Genomic DNA, 26,528 nt, shown 5'->3' with positions numbered 1-26,528 from the left:
TATTTGTTTGAATTTTCCCATTGATGTTTAGGACATCAATTCTGGGATGCAGGTACATCAAGCTGACGAGCCCCGAATAGGACGAAACACACATCGTCATTCCACTGCCAGCCACTAACCATCTTTGCTTATTAATTCTTATTTTATTTCTCATAATTTCATAGAATCATATAATATACTATTGAAGATATATTTATAGCGACTCACGTGCACTTGAGATTATTCTCATTTAAAACTCAGTTAAGCCCTTTTGTTAACTTATTTAGCGGACAAAGTCATCCTTACTATAACAACTTATTGTACCTTTATTGTTGTGTTTGTATGAAATATGTATGCTCGAACATAGTTTACCGCCTACGCACATATTCATTCTGCTAGCTTTATTACTAGCTGCTTAATTAATTCGATGATCTATTCATTTCCCTATATATATATACACGTACATTTACACTCTACACACACTCTACACTCTCGGTTCGCCTCACTGCTTTGTGGTCTGAGTATCTGCTAATAAAACTCTAGTAGCTGCTTCCCTTTGCCTTCTGATTTCAAACACCGTTGAGGATTATATGGTAATGGTTACGACAGTGATTGGTCAACGAAGCACAGCCACTACATATTTTCACTTGAACATATTGATATCATCTAAAAAATAATGAATAACGATCCTGATGAAAAATTTTTATTCACATATCCTAAAGTATCATTTACATTTAATGAATAAACAACATTTCATTAAATTAGTATACAATATTATTCATATGCATGTATTTTTCGAAGTATATACTGATCTTTCAATCAAATGAATATATGATCCTGTAATTCTAAATCAAGACTGAATTAGATATGACCAAATCATCTATAATTGAATACAATTTTGTTGTTGTTGTTGTCAAATGATACAAATGATACAGAAAGAAAGTGCAAGAAAATATATTCATAAGCTTTATGTAATATAATTAACATACAAAATAAAAGAGAAGATATGCATATTATGACAGAAACATACGTCATTCACACTGGGTCAACACAAATCATGTGTCACTTCAACGGTAACTGATGATAATGTATAATCAAATAATAAATAGTTAATGATTCAATGAAATCAAAATAGAGTCAAATAATTAAATTCAATTATTCACTACAATTTAATAGCTTGACAAGGAAGGTTTTTATTAAACTAACAATCTATAATAATAATCATAGTAATTTAATTTTCAATTGGAGTTTGTGTAACACTTGTGGTTACTGACAGATTATCATTTTCAATATTAGTTGTTAAGGTAAAACAATTTGGAATTATTTCAGAAGTTAAAAATTCTTCATTTTTATTACTGTCATTAGTAATATTAATATTATTATTATTATTACTATTATTATCATAATTTATTTGCCAAAGATTTTGGCTTTGCTGTTGATGATGATGACAATGGTGATTATTTGGAATCGTTGACAATTTGGATTCATTCAAATAATATTGATTATGTTCTATTTCCTCTTTATCATGTAAACAATGTTGTTTACAATTAATTTTCATTGTTTTTATATTTTGATTTAATTTATAATTTTCATTTGATTGTGTTAATTTCATATCATTTTTAAAACAAAGTAAATAAACAAATTCAACTAATTCAACTATAAATGCCATTGTTAAACCAATACATAATGAACATAAACCACCTATACGTGATATTAATATATAAATATCAAATACTAAACGTTCTTCTTTCATGATTGTATCAAAATCTTGTCTAATTAAACTAATATATGTATGTGTTCCATCATCAAAACGTTGATAATCATTAGAAAATAATGTACGTATTGAATGTAATTGATTTTTATTTTTTATTGGATCTATTGATGCATCAAAATTTTCTAATAATTCATCAATATGTTTTCTTTGATTTGGTTCATTTAAAAATTTATCAACATGTCTATAACCTTTTGTATATAAAGCAAGTTTATATGGATCTGGATCCCATGATGTAACACTTAATTTTGTATCATATGTATAATAACCACAACGTGGTATACAAACACCTTTTTGTACAGCTTTCTCTTTAAGTTGTTTTAAATCAGTTAATACTGTACCAAAACAATCAAGACGTGTTTTCATTTCTTCTGCTCCATGTATATTATTTACATTGATTGGTAATTTTTGACAATATGGTAAAGATTTATGTTGATCTAATAATTTAATTGATCGAGGCCATTCAGAATTAAGACAACCACATCTTGTAAATAATTCATTTTGTAACATACGATTAAGGCATTGACTTTGTTTATATGTATAATATATACCAAGATCTTCAATTGAAATATTTTCATTTGTACATGGTGCTACTGGGGTATGTAGACGTTTCCAAAATATTGTTTCATAATTAATTTCATTCATACGACCTGGTTGTATATTAACACCATGTTTTTCAATCTCTGGATAAGTACCTTTTTCGTGTATAACAACTTTAATACCTTCACCACGTGTAAATGAATCCATAATAAATGAAGTATTTGCGCCTTCAATTTTTTTTAATGGTATTAAATGTGCTAGAATAATTAATCGTGTGACATCAGAAGTTGAGGCATTCGGTTTACCATCTATAGTCCAACAATTAAAGTATTTAGGATGTGTGAAACGTCTTATTCTGATAGATGTTTCTGGTTCTAAATCACATTTTTCTGCAACAACTGTTGAGCCTTCTTCATATAACATGCAATGATAAAGCATATCTTTATCATGACCGACTTTAATTGTATCATTTAAATTTAAATTTGTATAATAAAATTCTATTGAATCTGAGAAAGCTAAATCACCAGTATAATCTGTAATACCATTATCTAACATTGTTACTAATAACTGTCTTAAACGTGATTTAATCTGTCTTGGACTTGGTACAATATTTTCTTTCCATAAACTATTCACATTTAAAGAAAATGGATTATGTGCACATAATGTGATTGCAGGGAATTCAGATTTATCATCTAATAAACTACGTGTATTCCAGGCTGTAGAATAACATAAATAATCAGAAATTAAAAAACCGGAACTAACCATTAAAACACATGTCATTATAATAACAAATAAAATCCATAAAATACGAATAAATGGAATTTGTGAACTATAAATTCTTTGTACACCGCGTATTGAAGATAAAACACAAAATAATTCCAATTTTCCTTTAGGTTTATTTCTTCTAGTTGATATGAAACTATCATTAGGAATTGATACATTTTGATGCGTCTTTGTTGAACAATTTATACACGAAGATTCATGTTCTAGTTGATTACAATGATTACATTTGACTGGTTCATCATAACACGATAAACAATTTTCCTTAACAGTATAAATCATTGTTTAATTACATTAGTTTGACAATCAGAAGGGTTCGATTTTGTCAGTTCCATTGTAACTAATAAAGAAAGAAACAAAGTGTTGAAAAAATAAGAACGACAAAATGATTTTAATTTCAACAAGTTTATTCACGGCGAGACCATAATTTACGGATGAACCAATCAGGTATTAGATAAAAGGTCATGGATTTTAGTGTGAAATTTACTCATTCATTTGGCAAAATACCGTTCTGGCATTATAACTAATGTCAGTCCGTGATGAAAATTTAAATCTAATTCTTAACCTTGACCATCAACTGTAAATCATAATTCTAATTCTTCACACTGTTTTATAACCTTCGTTTTGTCCTAGTTAGTGAGTGAACACTCTTAAAGTCACTCTAGCGTCGCTTAAAGGTCGTCTATAAACTATAGTCTAATCTTATTCACTAAGTAAAACAATTATACAAGAAAGCAAATTCATTTTTGTGTTAATCAATAGTGTGTTCATGCAAAAAGCAATGTCTTTTACTTTATTATTGATCTTTCAGTACATGATGCTAACAAGATTAGATCAGTATTCATATACAAATGATGATGAACGTTACAGTTAACGAGTCCCTATTAAATGAATTAACGAAGTTCAATTAGCTGAGTTTACTTTAACCAAGTTCCTTTCAAATAGATTGTATATTTAAAATAAATGAAGGTAGAAAATCATTCCATAACAATTGTTCTAATGAAACAATATATACTAAAATAATATCTTACTAATTATAATTGGAGTTAAGTAAATTCTCAAACTTTGATGGAGTTTTGTTCTCTGAGCTGGATGGTTTGGTCAATGACGGTCGAACGATGAAAGCTCCACGACCAAACCATCCATCTCAGAGGACAAAACTCCATCAAAATCATCCACCTGAGCTGAAAATCTTCTCGACCATCTCACAGTGGAAATGCTTGGTAGTGAAGGAATATGCAAGTTAATTCATCTACGTGAATATTTCTTTATCACCGAGCCACTCGGCAAAGACCAAATATTCAAATAGTCAATGGATATGAACGGTATTTCTTTGTTTACATTTATAACATACTAGTCCGAATACATTGCAATTAATCGTTATATATATGTAAAATATCATAATTATTACTATACAGAGTAACCATTTAAATAACTGGTAAACAGAAAAAACTGATAGTGATGATATGAATAACAAAATCGTGAAAGGTTTACACAATAGTTCAATAAAGCAAGTAGGCCAAACTTATATAAATTAGACTTTTATGATTGGTCCGTATTTCCAACTTATTTTCCCTGCATATATCTATTTCTTTAGAATAACCTCTTGGGCAGCCTAATTCCGCCAGTATGTTAATGACAAACTCCAACTGCTTCTTTATGGTATCATCTGCTCAAAAGTTAGTGACACCCCTATCCCTACCTTGACCAGATATGACTCATAAAAATGTTGTCCTTTAAGAAAAAAGGATAAGGATTCATTAAACGTTGAGAATTCTTAATCAATATCACGTACTATATTGCCAGTAGGACCAGCAGCTGATTTCACGAATTTATACACTGAATAATGAATCACAATTAAGACCTTGACGCCTCTTTCTAACCCAGATGCTAATCAGAAGACAATGACAGGATGCAGATTAGTTCCGTATTGTACTAAAAACATGTACAATAATGTACCTGATATGACTGAGTCACAGATTGTTATGTCGGAATCGCTTTACTACTTATATATATATATATATATATATATATATATATATATATATAATATTACACGAAAAAGAATGTAATGTTAAATGTTTAGATTTGTGGAAGATGTTTGGCAATGAAAAGTAAAAAAGAAAAACAACTTAATGAAGTCAGAAGCCGTATTGCTTGATTGTGCTATTTCTGATACCCTCGAAAATAACTTACTTTCAAAGTAATTCCTAGAGTTCTAGTGGTATACTGTGACCGATCGGGTTTGATTACATTTGAAATGAAAAAGATGCTGCTCAAAGCAATGGATTGAAGACCGACAGTATCGCGAGTAAAGTTAGTAATATGAATGATTGAGTGCCAACTGAGTTGTATAATGGTAAGGCCCTCGGTGTGATGCCCTATGGTCTTTAACTCTTTGCCTGATATGGTCGTGAATACGCACATCTAAGGAATTCCACACTAGGACGGAACGTCTGTCTAGTTCTTTCTGGCCTTACATGGTGGTCTAGCTAAAGCCTGTGCGAGGTAAGAGCTCTGAAATTTCATGAAATATAGCTAACAACTTCTGCACTGATATTAAAATTTATGGTCTTAGAGTTAATTTGATCAAGGAACCTGAAGCTAACTTATTATATCTTCAAATTATCTCTAGCTAAATAATCCTCAGCACTTATTTGTAAAATAGAAATTCTAAAATTTAGCCTAATAAATCAAAATACATCGGTTATGGTTTTATAAGAAACTCAGAATAATTGGGTATTTATATTTTTCCATGGCTGCTTTGCAATATATAATTAAGCAACTAATCTTTACAATTTTTAGCATCACATATTACGTCTTTTTTCATTTATGATAACCTTCATTTCCATTTTAAACACATATCAACATCAATATATTTGTAATATCCCAATGAGTAGAAAAATGAGATTTTCTGACGTTTCATGACTCAGTGTAAGTTATTTCTTCAGAGAATATATAAATAACCAAATCAAAATTAATCCAAGTTTAAATAAACTATTGAAATTGATTTGGTTATTTATATCCTGAAGAAGCGGCTTATACTGAGTCACAAAACGTTAGAAAATGTAATATTTCCTACTCATTAGGATATTACAAATATATTAAGTTATTTATAACAATCTACCCAATATCATACACATAGTTCCCTTTATTATCTTAAAGAGAGCAAGAACAAAGATTGGTGCAGAATAATATGAATTCATTTTATTTCGTTAGATTCTCATCAGTTGTTTACAACCTAAAATATTTGAAAACCAAAGGTTGTGAGCAGCTAATGAGAACCTAACGAAATAAAATGAATTCATATTATTCTATACCAATCTTTGTTCATACTCTCTTTAATTTACACCTAATGCTCAATTTATTTACAATTATCCAATCAAACCTTTGTAATGATACCTACATATCAACATCATTATTTAAAGTATATATTAAAATATTGGGCGAGACTCTAATTTATGGACGATCTTCAGTGACCTTGAGAAATATTAGCCAATCAGCAAACAGTAAGCATAGAGTAAAACTATTACAAAAAACCAAGGAAATAAAGTGGATACACTTCTTATACGTGGTTCAAAAATTTGTCAAGGTTAGAAAGAGGTTCAGAGATTCTAAAATCGTAATGCATGCAGCAGAGGAAATCATTCATACGGCTACAGAATAGTCGACCTCCGGTTGTTGAGTGCACGCTCTTCAAACATCCGTATATATGGTAGTACCTGGCTGCAGCCAGTGTTACTGGTGTTTTTATTATCCAGTTCGCAATAATTGTCGTAATTTGCCTTAGTTAGGAATTATGTATGGGTTTTCATCACGAACTGACATCAGCTAAAATGCCAGAAATGTATTTAGCCAAATGGATGGAAGGCTTTCGCGTTAAAATCCGAGATCTATTATCTTATACCTGATTGATTCGTCCACAAATTATAGTTTCGCCATTTTATTTGTTATAGACGCTCAACTATTACGTTTTGTACAAAATTCCCTGTGAACCGATCGCACGTTAGCACTGAACACTGAAGTTGGCGCCGTAACCTTGAAATCTCTAAAACGCCTCTGATTGGCTCGTCCATAAATTAGAGTCTCACCACTATGAACACCTTGAAGCTGAGAACAATATTTGGCGAGACTCTATATTTTAAGAAGTTGTATAATGATAAATCATTTTCTCATTGAACTTTAAGTAAGAAATCTATTTTAATAGTGAAATCATAATGTAATTTACAATAATTAAAAAAAAATTTCGAACAATTTCATGGACAGTATAATTTAATAATGTACTTTTATATTAATCTAATATGAAATAATAAAGATTGTTGTGTTTTATAAGCTAAATACACTTTTTTGTTCACTGTAAAGTTTACTTTGGTCGAGTTACTTATTTATATTAAATGAAAGAAGAAAAAAACGTTCAAGGTTACTTGTATGAAAAAAAATGATTAAATTAGTTTGAAATAATAATCATTATCAAAAGTACATTTATCTGTGAAGTCATGGGGAAAAATAAAAAAAAATATGTATCCTAAAACTTATTTATTAGAGTTACCATTGATCTTGTTAAAACCATTACATTTGTCAAAGGTATATGGGCTTAACATAATAGCCGACACCACAACCACTATAGATCAGTATATGTCATGTTGTCAATTATTTGGTGTTAAATGGCTAGTATTTCAAAGAAGAATATTCTTTTCGATAAATTCTCTTCAGGTTCTAAGATTCATAAATCTAAATTAATAATTCGAAAAATGGCCAGGTTAAGGGTAAAGTACATCGTTTAAAGTATGTGAATTTAGGATTTTGTTAAACAAAATACAATAAAATTGTTAATGTTAATATGACGCATATAGAATATTAACTTGAATCTGTGTATATGTTAAGTGAGATTTTAAGATCCTTGATCAGAATAAATATGAGTCGAATAGGGTTAACTGGATTGTATTAAGCTACTTTATAATGTAAACTCTGATCAATGTGACTTAACATAACAACCGTACATTAGGCACGTTACAACATTTCTGCATAGATTATTCGTATAACTGAATAAAATAGTACCATACTGATTACTGTATACTGTTTACTTGATAGAAACAACTTTATTCTACTTTAGGCTAGTAAAAGATGTTTCCATCAAGTAAGCAGTATACAGTTATAAATATGGTGTTGTTTAAATCCCATTTACCAGATAACTGAGTCAACAAGATTGTGAATACCTCCTCTCGTGGCTAGGAAAAAGTAACGTCAAAAGCATACGCAGCTCTTTTCTAAAACACTTGATCGATAGCAGTCATGTAGTAGACAAAAATAGGTCATTTAAAGTGATTTATCGCATTCCTACTTGTTTTTCTTATGAGGTTCAATCTCGTCCTTTATACATCTTAAAAGCTATGAGAATTTGAGCTAACAATCCAAGTATTTATATTCATACGAAATTTGTAACAACTTTATCTCCCATTTGGCCTTAATAAATAAGTTTCTTTATTATTATTTTCTCTAACTCTGTTCGTTTATTTGTCTTCACCCCCAACCCCGCACATTTTTCTTGGAATATTTGCTTCATTCTCTAATTATCTGAACACTTCTTTTACATAATCTTATACGTTATGTAAATGTTATTAAAGAATATACTTTTTTCAAGTCATTGACGTAATTCCCATTATGAAACATGAATTCAAGCCCTAGTCATTCTCATCAAAACTAATAAACCTCTTATCACCCTAACAATTTGTACTCTTCCCATATTATGTTTATTTATGTATTCTATTTCACTGTTATCACTGACACATAAACTGCCTTGATTTGTTTAATGAGTTCGTATTTGCATATAAGTATTACTGTACATTAGAGTGGAGCCTAATGAGGATCAAATTTAAAAACTATTGATGTGATGAAGTTCATATAATTGGTTAGGTTTGACAAATTCTATTCCATTCTAAAATTTCACATATTTGTACTTAGTAGATTGTTCATCAAAAAGTGAAATGATGTGCTGATTACTCGGCTGATTATATCATCATCATATTACATTCTCATAAATAATAATAATAATAAACATATTCACAGAATAACATCAAGCTCTTTATTGGACTTTCCTCACTCAATCTAGTATTATTCTTCATAGAATGTCCATATGAGCACTGTATGAACATGTTCAACTGAATACTGAAAGATGACATCAAATAAGGATGTTTATTGAACAAAATACTCCTATAAGATATCTGAAGAAAAAAACGTTTGCTTTTGCACGTTTAGAATAATAATAATAATCGCCTTTTAAGATTAATAATAATGTCTTTGAAGATGACCCGGAAAAAAATGAAGCGTGTGTTTTACCACTTTTTAATCCTTAAAAACTGTGTCAGTTAATAATTGAATGGTGTTGGAGAACACATATTTTTAAAAAAAAGTTATTGCCTTAGCTTATTGAGAGGTTCGAAATTACAAGTTTCACTATGTAATGCGACAAACTTATATTTTCATACATACGTACATGTTGAAATTATATTATTGTACTATACCTTTTATTTCGTGATTGAAGTCATGTAATATACAATAAGAACAGAAAGAAATGGAAAGAGATGTATATTCTGAGAGGTTTTCATGATTTGTTGCTTGAGGCAACTAGCTTTGGGAATAGAATAAATGTTCTACATCTTACTGGTTGTCACTGTCATGTACAATGCTTGTAAGTATAATAGTTGAATCAACGTGAATTACTGATTCTGTAACAGTGAAATAAAGCCTGAAAATCGCAGTGTTTATTAGAGAAAATCAACAAATAATCGTGAAAACTGTAATAGTTGGCTTAAAATACCTCTTAATGAAGTAAACGACGATTATGTCCTTGCTTCCATCTTTAGTAATGAAAGCATTTCGAACTAATAAAATCACAGCACACCAATGAAAATTGTATTTTCATTTCCCGACTTTTACAGATTTTTGCGATCGGATTAGTTAACAAACAACTGAAGACCAACAAACACAGTAAAACTTTGTTGTTCTAATTTTGAAACTGATTAAATTAGTGACTAAACTACCTGTATATTAATTGAACTGTACTATGTGTAATTCATTCTCGTGAATTTTGAAGGTGCAGCTTATTTATATCATCTAATCATTGTTGCCTTACAGTGCCACTAGACTGAATTTGAAATGTGGCCCAGTGGTTGCATTTTATTGTACTCGCTATGTGAACTGAGAGTGATGGTTTCAATCAGCTGATCGATTCCATATAGTTCCACTGTGTACCACATTCTCATAGTCACTTTAAAATCTGCTGATATTTACTATTCATTTTTTGACTTCATAAACAATACATCTAAGACCTCTTTGTGAAGACTATTTAACATAAGGCTAGCTCTTATCAAATTCTGACAACTAGTAATTGTAGAGTAATAAAGAACGATTTGTTTCTAGTTTAAAACTCTTTATTTGAATACAGTTAGAAAATACGAACAACTAGATTCCAACTTGTTGGTTTGAAATCAACGTGCCTGATCGAACGAGTGGACTTTTAAGTTTTATGATTATGATTGGAGTTATACTTATTTATTGTCAGTATCATTTTAACTAAATCTAAACAGCGTTACAGTAATTTCCAATCATGTTGAAGAGATCAATAGCAAAACATTGAGCAGAAAAACAGGAATTCATTCTATTCTGGTCTGATATATTCATAACTATGCATTTGCAAAGCCTTCCTTAACATGGTGATTCTATCAACAGTTTATTACTTCATCTTTGCATGTTCTCTTATTCTGACTACACCAATCCTTTGAAATTCATATTGTTTTGCTGAACTGACTGATCGCAACTCATGTTAATCTTAGTCTCTATTAATTTAGATATACAAACACTTCATTGCATAATCAATTAATTATTGTAGCTCTATAATCTACTGTTAATATGTCTGATGATGCGGGATATTTTCTGACCTCTTATATTTATTTGGAACAATGTTTAAATTGTCTTCGACAATGTTTCTCCACCCTTATGATAGATATCCCATTTTACTGTTATAAGTATGTCAACCATAAGATAAATTTGATTTTGAACTATTGTAGGTTGTAAGCAGATGATGAGAAGCTAACAGAAGAGTATGGATTTATATTGTTCTGCGCGATTCTCCAATCTCTCTTTAAGAAAATTAAGGGGACTAAGTGCATGAAATTTTCAAACATTCCAAAGTATCTAATACGAAAATGTCGCCATAATTTATTAACTCTTTAGGAAAAGCATTTAAAATGTTCTAAACTAACGTTCAACTGAATAATCGTCTTGATTATTTGTATTTTTGTCTACTTAGCTGTCGGTTGAATAACTGAAGTTGATAGTGTGAAATACTGGGTTTTGATTCAGCCGTTGAGAAATAATTCATTCACCGAAAAACGTAAGCGTGATGGTTTCTATTCTTGACAGGATTGTAAGTAAACTGTACCGAAGGTATTCTTATTAAGATAAATTGGCTATAAAGTGTTTCTCCAGTTCCAATGAACCTCTAACTGAAGTCACTTCTCAAAGACTACTCATCTACTAGTATAGGGGTTGTGGAGATTATTATGTTTTTGATTGAGATCATGAACCGATTGATGTTAGACCACCACAATTGAAGACCTATTGTGGGACTCCTAAGCAGTGCGCATCCACGATCTCGCTCGCGGGATTACTCATTTAAATGGTTAAGCTACAATGATTTAATAAAGAGGAAAGATTTTCTGGACAAAAATTGCTTCAAACTTTATAGAGGTTTTAAACGCCACTTCTTCAAAATGAACTTCGTAAATGTAAATTGTTCAACATAACAGTTTTTAATCAACGAAACAAATCATAGTGAATATATTTCATATTTTTTAAAAAAAATCCACATTGATTACTTGGAAATATGGCCAGGGAAAACTATAGTTGGATTTTTATGTCATATAAAAATACTTGTTACGTTAAACAATCTCATTGGAAACAAAATCAATAGATAAGTAGACATTTAGACTTTGTGTCTGGCATGGCTGACAATTTTTGTTTGTCTATACTCCACTTTTGATAATTGAAGCATGACATCATTTTATGAACATAATAAACGATATTTCAATTTATTAATACAAAATATTTGAGCACAATAAAATAATCATTAATTTTAGACAGTTGGAAGTACTTTGAGAAGAAGGCATTGATCTTAAGAGTTTTCTAAGTTACATCAGATAGCACTATGGAAGTCTAACTCAACTCACTCAACTCAAATATTAAGGACCCCATAAATTAGCGATTTGGCTAATGATTTCAAAAAAAAATTACTGTTAACTTCGTTTAACAGTTTAAGATGAAAAATTTTTGACAAGAATTCAAAAAGTCGGTTTGATTAACAATCTTATTGAGATCCGATTGTTAGCACTCTATTAGTATCAGTAAGTAAACAAGGTATATTTCTTTCAAGTGGTCACATCTAAATGAAATATCCTCAATTATATAATGAAAGAGGACACAAATAATAATAGTAATAATCAATTTCCAAGAAATTCTTATACTTTTCATTTGTTAGCAAATTCAATTCATAATGTTATACGACGGGACTATAATTTGTGGACGAACCAATCAGATTTACGACAACAGGTCTTAGATATTGGCGCGAAATTCATTCACAAATTTGGCTAAATAGAGTTTTGACATTATAGCTGATGTCAGTTCGTGATAAAAACCCTAAATCTAATTCCTAATCTTAACCATCAACTGCAAATCACAATTCTATTTCCTCACACTGGTTTATAAACCTCATTTAATCCTTGTTATTAGGTGAACATTCTCAGGGTTACTTCGACGTCGCTCAAAAGTCGTCCATAAATTATAGCCTCACCCGTTATACATAAACCATTTTATTAAAAACGAGATATAATGTGTATCGGTTAGGATGACCTTAAGTAATCAAAAAAGCTTTTATTAAATAATCACAAAGAAAAGAATATATAAATACCTATAATTGAAATTTACCAAAAACCTTACGGGAATTATTTGAATAGGAATAAGAAGTAAAAATATATTGAATTCGTCAATTCATTAAGTTATTATGTAATTAAAGTACAAATGATGATAATGCATACAATTGTTCCGTTTTAAATGCCGATCAAATTATATATGAGCCATTAGATCATTAAGTCTTAAGGTGAATTTAAAGTATAGGAAGGAACAATCTATGTTTCAGATTGTGTGTCTTGGATTGGTGAGCGAAATTCACTTATTCAAGTGTCTAAATAGGGTTCTTTTTGGTGGCATATGTCAGTTCGTGATGAAAACCCTAAACCGGATTTATTATCATAACTTCTAACCCTTATTCCGTATCTTAATTCCCAAAATCAATTTCTAACAGTATTTTGAATCGAATAAGCAGTTGATAATTCGAAAGGTCATGTTTTATAAATCTCACATAAAAATAAGAATGAAGAGCCGAGCAGAACAGGATAAATCCATACTCTTCTGTTAGCTTCTCATCATCTGCTTACAACCTACAATAGTTCAAAATCAAATTTATCTTATGGTTGACATACTTATAACAGTAAAATGGGATATCTATCATAAGGGTGGAGAAACATTGTCGAAGACAATTTAAACATTGTTCCAAATAAATATAAGAGGTCAGAAAATATCCCGCATCATCAGACATATTAACAGTAGATTATAGAGCTACAATAATTAATTGATTATGCAATGAAGTGTTTGTATATCTAAATTAATAGAGACTAAGATTAACATGAGTTGCGATCAGTCAGTTCAGCAAAACAATATGAATTTCAAAGGATTGGTGTAGTCAGAATAAGAGAACATGCAAAGATGAAGTAATAAACTGTTGATAGAATCACCATGTTAAGGAAGGCTTTGCAAATGCATAGTTATGAATATATCAGACCAGAATAGAATGAATTCCTGTTTTTCTGCTCAATGTTTTGCTATTGATCTCTTCAACATGATTGGAAATTACTGTAACGCTGTTTAGATTTAGTTAAAATGATACCACTGTAGTGTGTGCTACTTATATTGACATAAGTAGTATATGATGTTAGTCGTGAACAGAAGGTCTGGCAGCAGAGAGATAAGAGGATCGAATAGTAAAGAATGGAAACAGAATACAATTTGTATGGAAATGCAAGAACAATGAAGTCTGAGCCATTATGAGACAATTGATGGACATTTTGCAAATTAAGCATTTACTTTATGATTGTTAGATTTTATTAACAAGTCCTGTAGTTGTGGGTTAAATAATATTCGGTTGTCCCCATCCGTGTTCTGTTCACTACACCACCATTCAATTATTAACCGACAAAGGAATAAAAAAAACTAAAACACACGCTCCGTTTTTTCTAGGTCATCTTCAAAGAAAATCTTCGAAAACGGTTATTATTATTATTATTATTATTATTATTATTATTATAAACGTGCAAAAGCAAACTTTTTTCAGATATACAACTATCAACTATTTTACTATCTTATGAAGGGCTATATTTTAGGAGTATTTTAACCATTATACATTCATATTTGATTTATTCGTTTATTATTCAATCGAACATGCTCAGATAGTACTAGTATAAATAATCTACATAGATTAAAACTTCATCAACTGAAGAAAGTCAAATAAAGAGCTTAATGTTATTCTGTGAATATGTTTCTGTTATTATTTGAGAGAATATGATATGACGATGATATATTCAGTCTAGTAATCAATTCATCGTTTTATTTTTGGTGAACAATCCACTAAGTAAAAATATGCGAAATTTTTAGAATGGAATAGAATTTATGAAACCTAACCAGTTTTATGAACTCTTTCAAATTATTCAATTTTTTGGGAGCAAAATTAGTTGGATTTCTGAATATCGGATCTCGTACACAACATAAAGATAAATATAAGTCTAAATAAATGATTATCATTATTTTATTATCTAGAAATGAAAATATGATATTCGTGACAGTTTGACTCTTAGAACAATGTTAGTACGAATAAAAATATTCATATTTGAAGACAAAATCACCTAAATAAGTTTTATCTTTAGTTTACGAAACTGCCCACCTCATAATACCTAGTCTTATATAAATGTAATCTATGCTGTTGTACCTTTGTTCAAATTCATCAAAGGAACTAGATGTAGGAAAGTTGTTAGTGTTAGAAATAGTGAAATATATCAAGTTCACACCATGATCTCCTTATGAAAGTGTTAACGAAACAAAACTTATTCTGTTTGTGGAATATACTATGAATTTGTTGTTAAACTTTATAGAAATTCAAAGCTGATCTAAATTACTAACTTCATGTTAACATTTATGAAAGTAACAAAACACCAGACAGGAAATATATCCATCCATTTCATAAAATGAAGATTTTTTTTTCGATTATATCATCTCTTCTAACTGTACAACTATATTTGCAATATGAATTTGTACAGAACCTTTTTAATGATATGATAATCGATTACATGTAAAAATTAATTATAAATACAATTGTACATTTTAAGTAATATGAGGTCGTAGAAACCATTTTTCTTTCTCTTCACTGAAACATCATGAATTCATTGAACTCTGAAAGTATTTTCGTTTATGTTTCAATTAAATTTTGTTTGTTTGTATTTTTATAATAAAAAAACAAACGAACAAAATACTCAGTTTTCAAAAGAATAAATCCAAAATGTGCGTGATCTATTAAAATGTGTATTTTCTTTGTGTACCCTTTTATCATGTTTTTATTTTGTGAGGAAACTCATTTATTGAAGAATGAATTCATTTCGATTGTAATGCTGCCAATAGCTTAATATGATTTGAATAGTTATAGGTATAGATAAACAAAAAATGTGAATATTTCTCAATTATCTGTCAAAAAGTATTGAAAATGATTATTGCATCTACTAATGCATTTTTGTATTGTTTGTTTGAATCTTCCTATTGATGCTTAAGATTGTAATTGATCAGTCTGTTATTGGTATATGTGCATCCTGAGTGGATTGCCTCGATATTGCCATAAGTCACAAGTATTATAGACAGAAATGGATAGTGGTTAGCAGTGAAATCCAGTCCAGTAATAAATACCATCTCTGGGATGTATGTACAACCAGTTGACAAATCCCAAATGGGACGAAACCCGCGTCCTGGATTCTACTGTTAGCCACTATCCATCTTTGATTTTTTTGTCATCTGCCTATCATCAACCATCGAATTATGAAAGATAATTCTCAATCAGTATTTATTCATATTATTTACCTCTAATCTCATATTAGACAATATTCTTTTTTTAATCAATGGAATGTAATTTAGAAAAAAACGGAGTTCAGTGGGGAAAATTTTCATTCTGATGATAGGATTCACTCTTCTGAACATAAAGACCAGGCTTAAATTGATAAAGCCTTTGTTATTCATGAATTTCTTATTCCAAATTTCTCAGATCCAAGTATAATAAGTCCTTTGTTCTATCATGATCCTAACTGGTTATTCTTAATTTGCTACTAACACATGCTAATCTTTTATTTATGATCATTGGGTGAACACTTATTATTATTCTTTTTATTCTATAAGTTATTTTTATTCTTACTACCATTTAACCGTTACATAATTTTGAGTTTTCCACTAACATATGATACCTTTAAAAATGACGCAACAATTTTCTATTTTATTAAAACTCAGTATGTGTAAAATAACTGTAACTACTATTGTACAACTTCTGCAAATGGGATTGCGTATGTCCAACTTCCGTATACAATCATGTTATATTTAACATTATATATATATATATATATATATATATATATATATATATATATATATATATATATATATATATTATTTTCACATTTGAAGTCATGAATTAATCTAAGCTAGACCACCACGATTCCTCACGTGGGAGTTGAAACCAATACGTTCGGTCTCACACATTTATGTTTAACCTCTAAACCATTGAGTTGATATCCAACAGTGTTAATGCCTAACATTACTCTACTCGTGAATTAAACTGTAAAAAGACTACAATTTCCACAAATCCTCATACTGATAATCATCAGTTTGTGTTGATATATATATGGATCCGAATCGGATTATCTTGATATTACTATTTGAAAATCTAAAATTTCCGCTGAAATAAAGATATTTCTGTTGACTTATGTTACCTAGATTCAAGATAATAAACTTTTATGAGACAGAGTAGTTGAATAAAACAGAATTATGGTTTGATCACTTGAAGGTAGAAGAAAAAATAATGGTTTGATACCGTATATAAATAAAAGAATATAATTTAGATTTTAAAACCGATAAATGTAATACGAAAAAGTCTTTTTAAGTTACTTAGTTTATCATAATAGAAATCATGCAGTCTGGTTTGGATCTATAGTTATTTTAACAAAAGGCTTTAACTGTTTGAAATAAACACTATATCTTACCGACTTCTATTATTAAACAGTGAGGTAGCATTATTCGCTTTAAAGTAATACATACAACTTATTATTTAGAATAAGAGACTTTAAGCAATGAATAAAGTGAGGAATTAAAGACTGATTCTTATCTTGTTTATATTTTGTTTAATAAGTACGGAGATAAGGACTTTGAAAATATTTTTAGATCATTTAATCTGTTTAAGCATCTGCTAATATATAAAAGGAACTGGTATAAATGTTGATTTGTTACTGAGGTTACTAGTGGATATGAAGTAATGTCACATATTTGTTGATCACTTTTTATTATAAATCTTATGGTATCCAAAAAAACCGGACAGATAGTTTATCATTATTCAGGATGGTAGGTTATGGGTAAGCATAGGTAACATATTGTTAGCCACTTATTCACTCAGTAACGGTCATCAACTTTATGATATGCAAAATAATTAATCTACATTTCTTAGATTTCATTGTCACTGTTATGTCGAATCATGTGACTTCGAACTATAAAGGACTGTACACGTTGAGAAATTTATAACCACTATGGATTGTTATTAGTTTACTTATCATTAGAAAATATAAATGAAACCATACCCTCCTCATAAGTCAGTCATCAGTTATAAACTTAGTGATCATAAACTAATCATATGTGCCTATTCTGAAGCTAGATTTACTTTAATATTTGATATCATAATTTATTACTGTATGTAAACACCCATGTTATACTAACACGTTTTCGATGATACAGCATTCACTATACTGAATGTTTTAATCGTCAAACTTTTGTTGTCATTCTGAAGAACGAAAGAAGTGTCTGCTTCAATTACTATCCACTTGCATGATGAATCTTCCTTACTGTAATACTGTCTGTTTATTTGATCTAAACTGCTTACTTAGTCCAGTGTAAAGCAAAATCGATTGCAGTGCACTCTATTATATGTTATAATTATTTCAAATTGGTTTCACGTGTATTTCTAATAACAAAAGCATTATGATAGCTTTAAAGAAATCATCAATTGCAGAGGGAATGAAGCTCAGTTAATTTACCATTGTCCACGCCATCCTAACAATGCTATATAATAGTGCTGTTTTAGTTAACATGACGACATTGTCAATAGATAAAATGTATACCGTTTTATTCTACATAAATCTATTTTACATACAATTATATCAACTATCCTACCACCAACTTCGATCATGGTTAATTTCAATTAAACCCTTTTATTAACTTGCTTAACAGACGATGTTATTAAAACAGTAAAAAATTGCATATTCCTTTGTACCGTTATGATCACTAGATCATATGACGAACTTTAGGTAAAATGTTAATATATTAAATGTTACTCGATAATTCATTCTCCACTCCATGTATATATCTACTCAAATCTTATTATTTGTTCTTGCTTTGTCTTGCTGTGCCCTTAAGCTATTTGACCATATATTTGTCTATGTAATTGCTCGTATATACTTACTTGTTCGCCTCTCCGCTCCAAATTTGTTCGATGTGCTTATGCCTTTGTGATCTACATTATCCCTTGATAAACTATAGTAACCTCTTTTCATTGCCTTTTAATTTTAATCACCGTTAAAATTTAGATTATAACGGTTATCGAGGTGATCGAGTAACAAAGTAAAGTCACTACAAGTTAGAGACGGTTAAGTTATTTTGAAAAAAAGTTCCAGTATTATTTACATTTAGAATTTAAATGAAAAATTAATGTGAGTTAAGAAAAAAAAGTTGAATAAGTAGAAGACAGAAATATCAGGATAATCAAACAATCAATCGAAAATGACTACAAAACAAATGGATTATTTATCAATGAAATCTCCTTTGTATGACTGTGTTCTCGAACTTGTACAAAGAAACTGCTGAAATATAGTTTTTCTTCTTTTTCAACTGAATTACACTCTGGTTCAATGTATCTACCAATAAATACTCAACCATCAAGGCACAAAGGTAATTAAGATGTGTCATTTTCCTGTAACATTCTCTCAAAAGTTTTCATTTTTAATATTCAAGTTTTATGGTGGAGTTTTCAAGAACTGTGGAGATTTGTTTAGATCTATAAGAATATTCATCAAGATTAGAATGAATAGTTTCACAAAAATTGTACGTCGAGTATACAGAAGACATTACATGTGAAAATTATATTTGAAGTAATCTCAGCGATTGAAATTTAAAATTATTCCAACCTTTCATCAAGTAAACTAGTATAGATTTGATCTGATTTGATTGTTAATTCTTGGATGATTTTGATTTTGATTATTACCCTGAAGAAGTCCAGACAAGTTTACTGGACGACATGTTGTAATTATTTTAAATTTCAATCACTGAGATTACTTCAAATATAATTTTCATTTATATGTCTATTTTACTGGTAGCTAGAAAATGATTGGAGAAAGAAGTTATGAAAATAAAAACAGTATTAACTATTTACAGATTTTCTATATTATAGCTGATCCCTAGTGTTAGTATTAGGAATTACTTAGAGACTTGAAATTATCTAATGAAACATTCATGATTTCATTGCGTAGTTAAAATGGTAGACATTTTCAGATATAGGTACACAAGATTATGGTTAGCTGAAATTAAACATTTCCCTGCATTTATATACTTTGATTGTTATTAATTTCAGTAATATTTGAATGTATCCTAATAGATCGTATAATACATGATAATGTGAAATTCTTCTTTTTCAAATACAGTCAGTATACCAAATCGACTGTCTTAAATTCATATTATCACTGACAATTATCAAAACTAACAAAATTCATTTTTACAGTGATACTAATCTTTAATTTAGTCTTGTTATTGAAATCTTAATGATCCATTTCATTACTAATTATGCTCAAATTTTTATTTAACAGATCACGCATATAGTACATATTAGTTTCAAATGAACAATATTGATTATTGAAAGAACGTTTATACTTTGAATTATTAAACTAATGATAAGGGTTTATACACGAAAGTAAACAATAATTTACTGGGAATTACATAATTTATGCTATGAATTAATGAAATAAGAGACTCATGAAAATTCACAAAAATATAATCTATTTTTGTGATTTATGGGAATTTTTTTATCTATTAAAAAAACTAGTCATAAACGAATTGCATTTCATATGCGAAGATGGATGGTGGCTAGCAGTTGGATCCAGGACGCGAGTTTCGTCCTATTCGGTACTCGTTAGTTGGATGCACCTGAATCCCAGAGTTGATGTTCAGTCCGGTACTCGGACACAGTATACCGTTCGCTTCAAACGCCATCGCATTATCCACTTAGGTATTGAGTCATAATAACTAACTAACTTAAGGTAATGTTGAGGCAATTTACACAGGATGCATATATGTCAATAAGAGACTGATCAACTGGAGTCCTAAATAACAATGGGAAGATACAAGCGAACAATACCAAGTGAATTGGATTTTACTTGAAATTTGAAATAGTCTGGATTTGAATGAGACACGATGAAAATTCATTACAGCAAATACATACTGTTGTTGTTTATTTTATAGATTTGAATTACTTGATATACTTTACAATAAATAAATAAACATTACACAATGTATAAATAAATAATATATTTGTAATATCCTAGTGAGTAGAAAAATTTGATTTTCTGACGTTTCGTGACTTAGTGTAAGCCGCTTCTTCAGAGAATAAATAACCAAATTTGTTCGAAATTGTCATGTCAAACCTTGGTAATGATACCTATTACACAATGTAATTTGACTATGAAAATGTCTACTTAGAGCAAAGAATTTTATCAGTTTTCAGGGAGAACAATGTATCGTTTGAAAATAAACTTTGTATTAACCAACAGTTCATTTAAAGAAAAAAGGGAAATAAGTTACGTGAATAACGATATCATTATCAATAGAAATAATATTAGATAAGGCAACTTGATGAAATATCTTATCATCATATCATTAAATATTACATAAAGAAATAATCTTCCTAACGGGTTTATGCATTTTTTATATTTAATTTTATGGTCAGTAATGAATACAGTTATGTTAAAATGATTTGATAACTTGTTATAAAGGAAAACAATTTAGATCAATGGATGTGGTATAATTCACAGGTACATTCAGCTGATGAGTCACAAATAGGATGAAACGCGCGTCCTGTATTCCACTGCTAGCCACTATCCATCTTTGCTTAGAAAGCTTGTGACTTAAGGCTATATCAAGGCAATCCATACAGGATTCACATATGCCAACATGAGACTGATCAAATGCAGTTCTAACCAACAATGGGAAGATACAAGTAAAACAACACCAAGTGAATTTAAACTTCACCCCATTGCACAGTCAGGTAGCTATCAGGACTCAGTAGCTAAGTCGATAACTCGACGGCGTTTAAAGCGAATGGTATACTGGATCCGAGTACCGGAGTGAACATCATCTCTGGGATGCAGGTACATCCAACTGACGAGTCCCAAATAAGATGAAAAGCGCGCCCTGGATTCCACTGCCAGCCACTATCGATCTTCACTGGAATTTAGTTTATTTTTTATCTTAATCTAAATCCGTCAGTAAACATAAAGTATGTAATTAATAACCTTTACAATTATGAAGAAGCAAAAGTGGTTGTATAATAAGTGAGATATAAAAAACTACACATCTTGTCCAATTTGAATATTCAACCAAAACAGAAATTTCGCTACAAAATGAAAATGAACATTTTATATTAAGAAACTGTCTTATTGAATTTCTGAAGATAATTCTAGTGAGCAAATTAAAGAAAATATCATAAAGAAAAGAAACTATCACAATCTCTTATCACATCTTGAAATTAATCCATGAATTTTATGAACTTTTAATCAACACATGACTCATTCTCAGTTACATTGTTGAACAACTAGTTCAAACTTATCTGCTTATGATACAGTACTCTTAAAACATAGTTAAAATGATCAGTAATGATGGACGGAGTAAAGTTGATTTTAAAACGAAGTTCATAATTTTTACATTTTGCAGTTCATGCTTCAGTAAAACGTATAATTGTATAGAAATTATTTTTTAATTTGTAGTGTGATGTGATCTGATCTTTTTGAATGTAAACAAAGTGTGTCTGAAATATGCGACCCACGAAGTGGAGGCTGATATTTGTGTTCTGGACTAAATGGGCTAAGCTAGTCCAGAAGCTATCAATAAGGATTTCAAGTTGACTCAAGGCTGCTAGTGCTGATCGACATATCATTGGTTTAGTACATGGACAAGCTTATTGTGATTAGCAGTTTTGTCAAGTGATGTTTGACGACTCAGAGGATATCAGCAGATAAGAAACTTGTCATAGACATAGCACAATAAACTAAATTTGGATCTATGAAGTTGACAATATTACTTGTTCCAGTGTATGATAAAATCTACGAATCCAGAACTTTCGACGAAAATTAAGTTATTATTTATAGATTCTCATGCATAACTAAGAAATATGATTAAAATAATAAATTCGTCGGTAACAAATAAATTAAAATCTTTATTTCTTTTATTTCGTTAACCATTTTATATAACATTTCTAATTATTCATAAATGTGATTGTTGTAAAGATTGTTCTTTTCCTGTTATTGATATCAATGACTACAATTGAGTAGTCTCTTAAATAAATGACAGTATAGATCCACTCAGAATGAATACATTCTAATAAAAAGTAACCAGTTGTAGTTCCCAATATCAATAACAGTAAATGCAAACCATACCAAATGAATTTATATATGTCAAACACGTTAGTCTACTTGGTCACAGTGGCGTCGTTGAGAATGAGTTTTAATTTGAAGTGGTATGTACTGGATTTCAACATCCGTGTGAAAGTCAACACTGGGGTCGACGTTCACGTAAATGACGAGTCTCAAATAAGGAGCAACGCATTTCCTACATTCACTACTAGCTAAAATGCATTTTTATGAAATATTTGATAATTATAAGTATTTTAATGGCTGAATTCATGAGTCGATTGAAGCTAGATCACCATGGAAAATCTGAAAGCATTGGATGGCCGTTTCATCCCAGTTTGAAACTCTTCAGTAGTGCGCACCCACGACAATGGTGGACGGTGGCGCAACTTTGTGGATTGGTTGAAGTTAGGCATTAACACTGCTGGATGCCGGCCGGCTCAGTGATCTAGTGGTTAAGCGTTCGCGCGCGAGACTAATAGGTCCTGAGTTCGCATCTTGCACGGCGGAATCTTGGATGCGTACTACTGAAGAGTCCCATACTAAAGCAAAACGGTCGCACAGTGCTTCCAGGTTTTCCATGGTGGTCTAGCTTCAACGGACTCATGAATTCAACTATTAAATTACTATAATATCCACAAGACCCCTCTAATTATAAGTATATTGAATCGTATCTTATATAATTCTCTCTCCTTTATCTATATATATATTACAATGTAGTTGACTCTTTGTTCTAGGCATATTTTATTTTTTTTATATGATATTAATCGTCCATATGTATTTGTCTCCGCTATATCATGATTCATCATCTGTTTATACCATAGTTTCAGTCACAGTAAAAACCGAAATAAACATTAACATCTGTTAGCCTTTAGTTTCTTTGTCATGTTTTTTTTAATGATAAATTCGTTGAATTCGACTTATTTTAATGCAAAATAGTCATTTACTCTTTTTAGATATCAAAAAGTATATGTTAACCAATACATAGTTTGATGTGCGTCGAAATGTCAAAGATTATTTGCCAGAATCTTTATAATTAATAAGACCAATTTATTTTAAGCTGAAGTGATTTAATGTTTTATTCCGAATCAACTCAGTCATTTATTGAACTTTTACCACAAAAGATTTTATGCCGAGATTGTTTTATAAAATGTTCTAATTAATTATATGTATCAATATAGGGATTGTAGATCATGGATCGATTGAAGTTAAACATTAACACTGTTGAACGTCGGTTCAGTAGTCTAGAGGTTAGGTGTAAGTGCGTGTGACTGAACGTACTAGGTTCGACTCCCACGTGAGGAATCGTGAATGCTCATTAAAGAGGAGTCCCACACTACGACGAAACGGCCGTTCAGTTCGTGGATTCGTGAATTCAACTGTGAAAATAATTACAAATATATATCATAGAAAAAATTACCATTATTTGTAGTAATATTAAATATAACGTGAGTGTATAAGGAAATTGGATGTATGCAACTTCATATTATAAACAACAATGACATTTTGTTAATAATAATAATACGATATATACGTCAACAAGAGGAGAAATTTTAAACTTAGTCGATTTGACATGTGAAACGATAATCAATTAACTCAAAGTCGTGATGTTAAACTCATTTCTCTAAGATAAAAAACTTTATTTATTCTACGCGTATTTTATGATTCTTAGACATAACTTACAATATATTCTACGTATTCATCATTTCTTTGAAAAAAGACACAGGCTGTTTTCATTCGATTGTGACATATGAAGCCAAGTATTTTATTATATATTTTGATGTAAATAACTTCTAAATGGTTTCTTGCAATTACATTGCTTAAAAACGTAATAAGACACATCTAGAATAGTTTTTATATATCATCAGTGATTACTTTATTATAAATCTGGTATTAATTAGATGATATCACAAAGTATATGCGTAATTTTTAAAATTCTCAAGTGTAGATTTCTTTTAGTTGATAAATACACTTCTGGAAATAAACTAAATAATTTTAATTTTAATTTACTAGTTGAATTCATGAAGCTAGACCATAATGGAAAACTTGAAGGCGCTTGATATCCGCCACCTCAACTTCATGGATCAGTTGAAGTTAGACATTACCACTGTTGGATGCCGGTCCAGTAAAGCGTTTGCGCGCGAGACTGACAGGTTCTAGATTCGAATCTCATGAGATGGGATTGTGGATGTGCACTGATGAAGAGTCTTGTAGTAGAACGAAACCGCCATCTAGTGTTTCTAGATTTTCCATAGTGGTTTAACTTCAACTGACTCATGAATTCAACTATAAAATTACTAAAATTTCCACAAAAGTCCTGTCTGATTATAAATAACTTTTAACATCGGTATATTAAAATTCTTGAATGCAACCATTGAGATCAGTTACATATTCAAATGTATTTAATTATTGAAAATAACAAAAAAACTAACTTCTATTTCATACTTGTCCATATTTATTACTGACATCTAACTGTTTAAAATAGCACAAATTCTCATAAGTCCTTTTAATAGTTGATAATGTATCAAATGAATGATTTTGATTACATTGAATCAACATTAATTTATAATGCTTTGTATATTTATAAATTGAAAAGAGTAAATTTTGAAACATAAATATATTAATATTTATGTTAGTTTTATGGTATAAATAATGTATTCTCATTCAAATGTAAATTGACTAAACTTATTTCTCAGTATAGGGGTTGTGGAGATTAATAAGTTTTTGATTGAGATCATGGACCGATTAAAGAGTCCCACAATAGAACAAAACGGCCGTCCAGTGCTTCCAGGTTTCAAATGGTGGTCTAACATCAATTGGTTCATGATCTCAATCAAAAACTTAATGATCTCCACAACCCCTATACTGGTAATTAACATGTGCTCACTAGTGAATAGCTTCATGAGGGAATTCTTGGAGTTCTAGTGAGGAGCCGTGATCAGTGGAGCTAATCCGTGTCGGGTAGAGACAGGTATCTACCTCAGTACAGTGGAAGATGGTCGCACAATTTCGTGAATTGGTTGAGGTTAGACACTAACACCATTGGATGCTGGCTGAATGGTCCAGTAGGTTAAGGGTTCGCGTGCAAGACTGAAAGCCCTGGGTTTGAATCTTGCCAGCGGGATCGTGGATGCGCACTGTTGAGGAGTCCCACGATAGGACGAAATGGCCGTCCAGTGCTTCCAGATTTCCGACGGTGGTCTAACATCAATCGGTTCATAATCTCAGTCACAAAATTATTTCATTCATGATTATCTGTTCTAACTATTATTTATCTTCGATGCTTTTTTTCTCTCTTCATTGATTAGTTATATGTTTTTTTTCTTTTGTTCTATTTCTTCTTACTAAATTGTTATTTATTATTTAAATAAATTTATTTGTCG

At 30.2% G+C, this 26,528-nt stretch overlaps 1 protein-coding gene across 1 annotated transcript in view; it reads right to left on the bottom strand.

Moving 5' to 3' along the window:
- Positions 1-667: 667 nt before the first annotated feature.
- The window catches only part of MS3_00002207 (uncharacterized protein), a 49,027-nt gene continuing 23,166 nt past the window's right edge, over positions 668-26,528 (bottom strand). The window contains exon 2 of the mRNA XM_012937370.2: positions 668-3,410. Coding sequence (XP_012792824.1) covers positions 1,211-3,352 — 2,142 coding nt within the window. The 5' untranslated portion in view covers positions 3,353-3,410 and the 3' untranslated portion in view covers positions 668-1,210. The remainder of the gene's footprint in view (positions 3,411-26,528) is intronic.

Source organism: Schistosoma haematobium, chromosome 1 (genome assembly GCF_000699445.3).
Source record: "Schistosoma haematobium chromosome 1, whole genome shotgun sequence".
In the NCBI taxonomy this organism is placed as follows: domain Eukaryota; kingdom Metazoa; phylum Platyhelminthes; class Trematoda; order Strigeidida; family Schistosomatidae; genus Schistosoma; species Schistosoma haematobium.
The sequence above is the reverse complement of the archived record's forward strand: the minus strand, read 5'-3'. Positions and strand labels throughout refer to the sequence as shown.